Source organism: Crinia signifera, chromosome 4 (assembly GCF_055691185.1).
Source record: "Crinia signifera chromosome 4, ASM5569118v1, whole genome shotgun sequence".
Classification (NCBI taxonomy): Eukaryota; Metazoa; Chordata; class Amphibia; order Anura; family Myobatrachidae; genus Crinia; species Crinia signifera.
This window is the reverse complement of record NC_139220.1, coordinates 257611851-257622518: the sequence shown is the minus strand read 5'-3', so window position 1 is coordinate 257622518 and position 10668 is coordinate 257611851. Positions and strand designations below refer to the sequence as shown.

Below are 10668 nucleotides of genomic sequence, written 5' to 3'. Positions count from 1 at the left end.
CGGCTGAAGGGGGAGGAGGAGGCGCCGGGGATAGCTCCGCTGAGCTGTCCCGGCATGAGAGGAGCAGGAGGCGGCAGGGAGGTAACAGAGACCCCCCTCACACCACATTACAGGTATCGCGGAGGGCCTCCGTCTCCGCACCGCGATGCCAACCGCATATGTTAGTACATATGCGCTGGCATCGCGGCGGCCGGGCAGCGAGGGGCGGCGATGTATATCAATACATCCCGCCCTGAATATCCATCTGTTTAGATCAGGGGTGGGGAACCTGTTTTGTGCCAAGGGCCGTTTGTATGGGGAAAAAATCCTTCGTGGGCCATATGTAAAAATTTCTCTTACAAATTGTCCTGCTGCTGCCGTCCCGTGCTGCGGCAGCTGCCGCTGAATAGGTCTGACAGTCTCCGGCTGCTGTTGATTAAGAGGAATCTCGCATAACGTATGTCAACCTTTATACTGTCAACCTAGTGACCGTGGTCCGTATCTCTCTACTAAAGCAACAAACCACAGTATCAGATACATATGAAGCACAGAGCACACCGCCAGACTTATAAGGGCACACATTTTTTTTTATTTCTCCCAGAAGACAGATAAATACCTCACATAAACATTAAAATATAGCCACACTGGATCCTACCAGAATTAAGCCACCTATACACTAGGTCAGGGGTTCTCAAACTCGATCCTCAGGACCCCGCACAGTTCACGTTTTCCAGGTCATTCATTACTCATTGACACATTTTAAAAGATCCTCAGGTGGAGCTAATTATTTCTGTAAGGAGACCTGGAAAACATGCACTGTGAAGGGTCCCGAGGGCTGAGTTTGAGAACCTGTGCATTAGGCCAATATCAGCGGTGGCAGGAACCCGGCGGGGTGCTGGCATCAGCAAAATGCATACATACTTGTTGATGGCGGCGGGTTGTGAGCAACGGTGTGGGGGGTCGGGAAAAGTGAGGGCCATCCAGCATGGACGTAGTTAACGAGGACCTTCCTCATCAGAACATGCAGGACGAGGGAGGGGGTCATTAACGTTGTGCGGGAGCACACATCCATAACGATATTCAGCGTACACATTAAGTGAAAAGGCCCCTGAGCAATATCTTTTACAACTCCGCCTAGTGTGTATGGGGCTTAATTATGTTCTTGAATATGAAGATCTTTGACTAAATTGCATAATTGAGTGCTTGCTATGTTTTCTCCTTATGGAGATCATCAACATTAAAAGGAAAAAAAAGGAAGAATATGATAGATACTAACAAAAGAAAAAAATATTGTGATATTCCTGTGTGTATATATAATCTGTTTTGTAAGTGTATTACAAAAAGGGACTTTTGGGGCGGGATGTACTGTCTGTCATCCAAGTTTGTGGCCAAGCGGTAAGCCGGACGAACTCTGACTTTTATTTTTAATGGGGCAATTGCTCACAAAGCATTGTTTAAATTTACTATGCTATATTTCCATTTCTTTTTTTTCTTTTTTATATAGGGGAGATGTATTAAACATTCAAAAAGATAAAGAAGTTGCCCATAACAACTAATCAGCGTATTTAAAATGATTTTTAGAAGTTGACTGGTTGTTATTATTAACCTTTCCACTTTATCTCAAGGTTTGAAAAATCTTCACCCTAATGGCAGTGCCTGATTGACCAATAGGCTGATCAGGCTGCAGCCCAGGGTGCCACGAGGGGGGGAGGGAGCGCCTTGCAGGTGACAGCCGAGGAATAAAATGAAGGCCTAATTTATTCTATGCTTGTTGGTGATGGTGGAGTTTGGGAAACTCTGGCATAAGAATTAAGGTTTAATATGCCCCTAAAAAAACCTGAGCCTGGTTATCCTGGTGGTTTCTTTACCCCTATCACGCTGGTGGTGCAGCATACAAAAATAAATGAACTGTCGGCACAATTCCCCAAAAAGCCATTTTCCTAGATCCACAGCAGAACACGTTTGTGTCAGTTTACATAGTCCTTGTAATCCACCCTACACTAACTGGATTCCATTCCTATTACTCTTGCATGTCAGAGGCATACACTGGCTGCTGTTTTAGATATATCACATCTCACTGAAAACTCTTTTTAAAAACACTGATAAATCTGGTGGTTTGTTTTTATTACTTGTTAAAAAAAATTGGGATGGCAATGTGTTTTGTGGCGTGATATAAACTGGGGGTTTCACTGAGGACTGACAGCGGATTTTACCTTAATATCATCTCTGGATTGTGAAACTTCTAATGGGGCCTACACACGGGGCAATTTCAGGGGATTTTCTAAGAGATCTCACTAGATCGCTTAGAAAATGCCCTGAAATTGCTCTGTTTGTAGGGGCCATAGCGATTGCAATGCATGGCCCTGTACATCGCTATAGCCTTGCGGTTAAGATCCAGCATGCTGGATAAATCTAGTTAATCGCTGGTCAGCACACAGCGCTGAAGCAATGCTGTGCAGCGCTGTGTGCTGAGTGATCTTGCTGAGCTATCCTGAGCGATCTACATTGCTCAGATCGCTCAACAACATCTCTCTGTGTGTAGGCCCCTTTACAATACTCAGTAAATTTAGCCCTAGGAACAGAAATGATGTTTCCTGAGAAGATCTTTTGGGTGTAGCATTCAGTCATGGATTCCATTAGGAGATACCAGCAAAATAAAGCAAATTCCACAGCTAATTGCATACACTCACACATCTGTGAGAAATAAGAAAATGATTTAATTGGAAATAGAGCAGTAGAATACAACAGAAGAAACACAAAATGCATGAAATGCTGGGCAGTACCAGGCAGACAAGTAGCTGGCCATACACACTCTTGTATGGACCACTAGGATTAAAATTGTGAGTCATTTGAGCCATACATCACCACTGTAATTCCCCGATCCAATCCACCAATCAAAAACGTAGGTAGGTAGTCACTGATGATTGGTGTTCCTTGAGATAAATCGTGCATGTTAAAAATTCCTGATTCACCAAATCCGGTCATTTTTTTGTGCGAAACCGGAAAATCTGGGAAACCACAAATGTTAGATTTCCCCAATTATCTGACCCTGGTGTCCGCAAAACAAGCTAATTGGGTAATTCATCTCAGATATTTGGCCTCATCTATTTTTGTATGTTTGTTTACTTAATTTAGCAATTTTCAACACCTTTGCTACTTCATTATGTTTTGTGCATATGATTATATATAGCTGTAACTAATATGGGGCCGGATGTATGCAGTGCAAGCCCGGACTTCCATACCATATAAATGACCCCCCCTTTGAATAAAACCTCTGTGTTTGGCCTTCATCCTGCATGGCCGCTGAAATTGCACTGCATTATGGGCCTGATTTAGGACCAAATGCACTAAGCTTCAAAAGCGGTAGAATGGAGAGTGATAAACAACCAACCAATCAGCTCCGGTCTGACATTTTTCAAACACAGCCTGCCAATCAGCAGGTAGGAGCTGATTGGCTGGCTGTTCATCACTCTCCATTTTCTCAGTTTGAAGCATAGTGCATCTGGCCATTAGACCTGATCGCTGATCTGCAGTTCACTGGAAGTACATAGCCACCGCTCAGACAGAAATAGAACCCTCCCTGTACAAATCTGCAAGTGAATTGTGAAAATATTACTATTGGCTATCAAATAGTTTTTTTCAATCTGTGCAAATGTGAGTAAGTCTGACTTTTCCACAACTCTGCGACAGTGACAGGCTGATTGAGTCCGTCACTGATGTCACAGGCCCTCCCTTAAAAAGGCCAGGGCACACCAGCGGTTTTTCAGACATTCCCAGAAAACTGCCAGTTACCACCCCCAAATGCAAGTTTCCTGTCAGTCAAATTGTGAGGAGATTGAGATTAGATCCATTTGCTATTTTTGTCACTGTTTTGGTTCGCACATGTGTGCTACAATCCGTACGCATGGGTGTTTATTCAATAATTGCTCGATCTGCGAATTCGCACATCAGCGATCAACTTTGAATGAGGCCCTAAATCTGGCCCTTTGTGTTATTTGAAAAAGAAAACACGATTTGTGAGGTGTCACAGAATTTAAGGTCTTCAAATGATCTTATTTAGGGGCGATGTACTGTATCAAACCTTCTAAGGAGGACAAGCGGAGGAATTATCCATAATAGCCAATCTGCTTTTAGATAACATTTATCTAGTACATTCTAGAAAATCATAGGAACAATATGATTGATCATTATGGGAAATTTCTAATTTTATAATCTATGGACGGTTTAATGTATCTTCCCCTCAGGAACAACAACAAGCATTGATTGGAAATTATTTTGCAATCAAATTAAAAGCATAAACACAATACAAGTGACAGATGATGTTAATAGCCACTGCATGAGCCAATGTATTAGTGGGTGTGGCCACTGAAGGGGGCATGGCTAAGTTCTATCATGGGACATCCCCCTATGGTGTGCATGGTGCAGATGGGGTGTGGGTACACCTCTCCTAGGGCCCCATTTATTATTGGATCTGATATGTATTGTGATCTGGGCAGCATTTACAGCACAGGGTCACATTGCAATATGCAATCCTTTTGGGTGACTGTATTACCCTGCAGACGCAGGGACGTGGACTCTGAAAGGAGCCTGTACCTGCGCTTGGCTTCACCGGATGCCGGGGGGTCTGTGCGTGCACGGTCAGCTTCTGCCCCCCCACTGACCCCAGCTCAGAATGGCGGAAGCCCAGGAACCCAGTGCGGGCAGCATCACATCAACCATAGAAACCTATGGGGGATGCGGCCACAAGGGAACAGAATCGGATAATTAATGTTTGTGGCTAAGACCCAAAAACAAGTGTTTTCGGGGAATTACATATTACATGATAAATGGGACCCCCTAGGCACCTAGACGTATTTGGCGCCCCTGCAGATATTCCCCTACTATCATCAGTTATTTATGGTTCTACAGTATGTAAGACCATGGCCCACAACCATTGGTGCCTTTCATTTTGTATCACTGCTTCTCGCAGAAATAAATATTCGGGAAACACCAGTATTCACTTCAAAACTTCCCATATGCGGGCAGATAACTAAACCATGTCATAGTTGTTCTGCATTGGTAACATGAGATCAATTGTTCTAAAGTGTTTAGACTATCTTAGTGCTTATAGGATACTATGTACTTCACCCGTAGCACTTACATTCTGTATCATGATTATATATTGAAGAGTATTTACAACTCATAAACTACATTTTCATAGAATTCAGTAAACATGACATGATGGGGATTGCAGAGTGCCACCGCCAACGTTTGCTAGGCCTGTATCTTTTATTTCAGATCCTAGATCTCTATATTTCATGTTTTCAACTTTGAGCAAGGTCATCAGTATTCACAGTCTACCAGACCTCTGTCCAACCAATGAGTTCCACTACCAATCCAGGTCTTGGATCAGTCTCCTGGCTCCCAAGTCGGAGCGGCAGCCCTTCTTCCTACTACCGATTGCTTCTGAACGACACTGTATATGGGAGCAGCTGGCATTTAAGTGAGACTGACTTGTCAGCAAGAGGCAGCAAACACATTCCTTCCGCTGATCCGCAGTCTGGAAGGGAACACGGCTTTCTGATAACACGGCGTGGGAAGTAAGGTTGGCAGCAGGAGTAATCTGAACATCTGGATAACACATCATCATGTCTCTAGCAGGCAGTGCAGACTTACTGTACAAAGTCAGAGACCTAGAATTCTATTTAAATCATAAACCCTGATATTTCCAAAGCCAGTAACGTGCTAAGTCACTGCCTGAGTCTATGACCCATATGCACTTCATTTGTCAGTGTTTCCATGGTTCCTTCAAATAAATATTTCCCTTGTAGCTGAAGAATAAATATGCGTCTATCAGGTGGTTAGGAAAGGTTTAATGAGGATTGTAGAGAAGATGTTGTCTTGTTGCCTTGTTCTGTGCTGTCTTGACATCTTCAACATTTAATATGGTCTAGGTGGTTTGTAGCACCACACAACTGATCCAAGGTTTTCTAAGATCCAGTTTATAAAATAGGGGAAAAGCATTTTTCATTTTACCGTCAATACATATATGTGGTTGTCCCAGCATTAAAATATCTTGAAGCCCTTAAGAAGGGTGAGTGTGGGCGCCTTGCGCTTACTCTGAGCTCTTGATGACTTCACTGTGACGAGTTTGGCTTGAGCCACTGAAGGAATCTCCTTGTAGCTAAGAGGAGAGAGGGTGTTGAGGGTAGGCATGCCATGGCGTCCGGAAGCGGCAGTGGAGGAGATCGGAGGGAGGCCAAGCAGCGCCCTCTCCTCACTGATGTAAAGTGGTGACCTGATTGGAGCAGATCTTTCCGCCTCTCTCCGCACTTCATGTATAGCATCATAAAAAACCTGCTGCACCAGCCGGAAGTCCAGGCAAGCGGAGACCTCCCGGAAAAGGCAGCTGTGACGGGAGGCAAGAGCTGAACCATCTGCTATACTGACCTGTCTGAGAGGACAAAGAAATGCTCATTAGTTTATAGTGATATCACAAGGTGCAGTGAATAAAGAATATAGGCCCTTATTCTGGTTCACTCACAAAGGCAAATTCCTTCTCAAATGGACAAAACCATGTGCAATGCAGGTGGGACAGTGAAAAGAAGATGTGGGTGGGTTATTTTGTTTCTGTGCAGGGAAAATACTGACTGCTTTATTTTTACACTGCAATATAGATCGCACTTTGAAGTAAAAACCCACCCATTAGTAATTCTCTCTGTGCCTGTTACATCTGCCCCACCTGCAGTGCACATGGTTTTGTCCATGTGAGAAGGAATTTGCGTTTGCGAGTGAACCAGAATAAGGGCCATAGAATGTTTTATTGCCTGGGGGTCACCATGACTTACTTTGGACAATATCGGATACAATTACTAAAATGGGAGTTTTTTGAAGATGGGACGTTGCCATAGCAACCAATAAGATTTTACTTCTTATTTATCAAGCCCCTTCTAGAAGATAATAGATAGAATCTTATTGTTTACTATGGGCAACATCCCATCTTCAATAGAATTCCCCCATCTAAGTAAAGGCGTGTGAACACGTATTGACTTACTTTCAATTAGATTTGCTTTCGATTTCCCCAGTTCCACCCCCTTTCGATTTGGCTCTTGCTTTTACATTCAATTTCACATTCAATCTGCACTTTTGCATGCAATATTGAATTCGATCTACATTCAAGGTACAGTGTACACATTCGATTTACTGGATCGAATTCAATATTTTCTAGCCTGCAGTCTATTTTTCTCTTCGATATAGAGAAAAACGGGAGCTTGCATCGAATCGAATGTAGATCGAAAGCGTCTTAAAAACCATTCGATTTCGATTCAATTTTGCTTCTATAAGCAAAATCGAATCGAAAACCTGTCAAAATCGAAGCGTGTGTACAACCCTTAAATGTACCCCTATGAATTGGCTTGGGAGATTGTATGGTATTGGTTTGTGAAATTCCCCCTTGCACACCACTAAATAACAGTACCGTAAACAGGGAAACAACAATTACTACTTGAATTAAGTAATGATGGGTATGTCAGACACACCTCCCAACCTTGCAGCCCAATCAGGACAGAGCCCTCAAGTCATGGCTTCCCTGATTTGATAGATTTGCTGAGCTGCAGTTTCACACATAATAGTGCCCACCTCTGAATGCAGTCAGCTTGTACAATGTAATATGCATTTTAAACATGGCATGAACACTAGACCACTTAAACACTAGACCCAGGTATACTGTATAACTAGAGGCTCTGGGGTCGAATCTGTCAATGCCCCATGGCCCTTGTGTCTGTCTAGCAGGATTGCTGTTCCTGAAGTGTCCTTTGGATGCTCCAGAGACACACCCTGCATGGTCGGGGCACTGCAGTATTTGCCGAAGTTGGTGTCCTTGCCCCCTCTGTGTGCAGTAATGACATCAGAAGGTAGGAATGGGACACAGGGCGCACTGCCGCTATGGTACCCTGCTGACTAGTCCACAGAAATCCTGCAATTTACACACTGTTTCTTCTATGTGTGACTTTCACAGAGCTTACTGATCGTCATTGATTCACTTAAGTGTCATCTGACAGTGAAAAAAACAAGTCAACATTAAGTGAAATAGACTACTGCAGTATTTACCTTAGGTAAGTGATGGATATTAATACATCATCCTCATATAAAACTTTGCTATTTCTGAAGAATAACTGATTGCACAGTATATGTAGAACACATTTCGATACCTGCTACATGGATGTGCCCCAATGAAACAGAAAGGAGCCTGAAAAAGGCAGAGTGTTCTTATAGGAGAGAGCAGAGATCCCAGCTGGACAGAAGGAGACAGGGGAGAAAGTTAGAGGATCATGCAGTGGCAAACGTTCGTCCCAGTTGCCTGGAGGCAAGATAAATATTGGTGAACACACACACACGCACGCACGCACGCACGCACACACACACCACCTTTTCTTGTTACATTGCACCAGAGTATAATTTCTTTTCAACAGTTTTCTAGCAGTCATACCTAGGATTAGAACCAGAGACCGGTCTCAGTGAGGGCAGACACCTTACAGATAGCTATTTGCTCCGGCACTGTAAGCGTGCAGATTCTGACTATGTATTATCCTTAGTTAAAAACCATTACTATTAGGCAGAGTTATGTAGTGTAGTAAATTCATATAGCTAGACTCTGCATGCTTCCTATGCAGGAGACATTCAGCTCAATCAGTAAGATATCTGCTTCTAGTGGAACAGGTCATGAGTTCTAATACAGGGTGTTCTAGGAGGGGGAGTCAGCCACAAGCGATATCGATGGCTTTCAATTTACTGATTCAAACTTGCAGGGGAGGATTGGTGCCCCTTTGGAAGCAGGAGCCCGGTGGCAGTCGACTCCATTGCCTCCCAGAGTTATACCAATGAGATCATGTAAATAAGCTGGTATATAGAAGATTCTAAAGGAAAGTATAGGGACTTGGCAAAAGTAGAACAAACAGACATCTTTCATCCACCCAGTTTGTATTATGAAAGAACATTAGACCCACATCTGCAGAAGACATAGAGCAGAACATCCATTTACAGGGCTGAAACAAAAGCTGCAAATTGGAAAACACAAGCAGCAGAAAATCTAAGTGTAAACGTCTTTATCTTTGCTCTCAGCAGCTAGCACAAATTACCAACAAAGGGATTAGTAGCAGCATAAACAGTCTCAACACTTAAATCTAATGCTTACTTTAATCTATGACATTTTAAGTGCTGCTTTTTAATTGCAGTTTGCAGATGATGTTAAAGCCAATACTATTTAAAAAGTTTTTCTAATTTGTGCCTTTTGTAAAAATGTATTAACTTTATAAAACCATTGTATTTACGGAGGAAATAAAAGTCAGTTGTCGGCGACCATCGAATGATTGCTCCTGATAGCAGATGCATGCAGGGGGATGTCATATCCCCTCACATGGTACCGAGGGGATTCGGTGGCGGGGTTGGGGGGTTGCGCGATTTTTGCTACTTATCGAGCCAACATGAATTTCCCCTTTATTTGCTCTTTGCATTCCATCAATACAGCAAAATTGGACACAGTGGGGGTTATTCTGATTCACTCGGAAAGGCACAATCACTCTCAAATGGACAAAACCATGTGCACTGCAGGTGGGGCAGATGTAACATGTGCAGAGAGTATTAGATTTAGGTGGTGTTTGTACTTCAAACTGATATCTATATTGCAGTGTAAAAAATAAAGCAGCCAGTATTTACCCTGCACAGAAACAATAAAACACCCAAATGTAACTCTCTCTGCATGGAAGCGGTACATCTGTCAGAACAGACTTAGGTCTACAGTCATTAGGTCGACCCCGGAAGGTCGACTGTCCCCAAGGTCGACAGGGTTAAAGGTCGACATGGCTCAAGGTCGACATGACTTAAGGTCGGCATGGGCCAAGGTCGACATGGTTTTAGGTCGACAGTCATTAGGTCGACATGAGTTTTTCACTGTTTTTTTACCTGAATGTCGACACAGTGGACATGGACACAGTTGGAGTTGAACCGCAGCCCCTCGCATCGCTCGCTTCGCTCGCAATGCTTCGGGCACGGTGCCTCGCTGCGCTCGGCACACTATTTTATTCTCCCACCATGCCCTAGTGGATGGTAGGGCATGAAATACCGCCTGTCGGCACATGTCGGCTCAAAAAACAGTGAAAAACTCATGTCGACCTAATGACTGTCGACCTAAAACCATGTCGACCTTGGCCCATGTCGACCTTAAGTCATGTCGACCTTGAGCCATGTCGACCTTTAACCCTGTCAACCTTGGGGACAGTCGACCTTCCGGGGTCGACCTAATGACTGTCGACCTAAGTCTGGTCTGACTGATGACCGTTTCCCCTCTGCACATGTTACATCAGCCCAACCTGCAGTGCATATGGTTTTGTCCATGGCTTGCAGTCAGTAGAGTATCTACAATCTAAAGTGTGTGACCCTGAGTCCAAAACGGACCACACCCTGCACGCATTTTCCTATACATGTTAGATGCAGAACCTCTGCACAATTAACTGTTGTGACCATATGTTCTAGAAAGATGGTTATGGTGGTATTTATTTATTGTTTTACCAATATACAGTTGAAGCTTGTACTGTAACCTGTAATTAGTACACAAGTAGTGCTTTAAGGGCCTTATTCAGATCTGAGCTCAGTACAAATTTGTTTGTAAAATGGGCAAAACCATGAGCACTGCAGGTGGGGCAGATGTAACAC

At 43.5% G+C, this 10668-nt stretch overlaps 1 protein-coding gene across 2 annotated transcripts in view; it reads right to left on the bottom strand.

Moving 5' to 3' along the window:
- Positions 1-2655: 2655 nt before the first annotated feature.
- The window catches only part of RASL12 (RAS like family 12), a 59644-nt gene continuing 51631 nt past the window's right edge, over positions 2656-10668 (bottom strand). For both annotated transcript variants that reach the window (XM_083184304.1, XM_083184305.1), the window contains one exon: positions 2656-6412. In XM_083184304.1, coding sequence (XP_083040430.1) covers positions 6025-6412 — 388 coding nt within the window. In that variant the 3' untranslated portion in view covers positions 2656-6024. The remainder of the gene's footprint in view (positions 6413-10668) is intronic.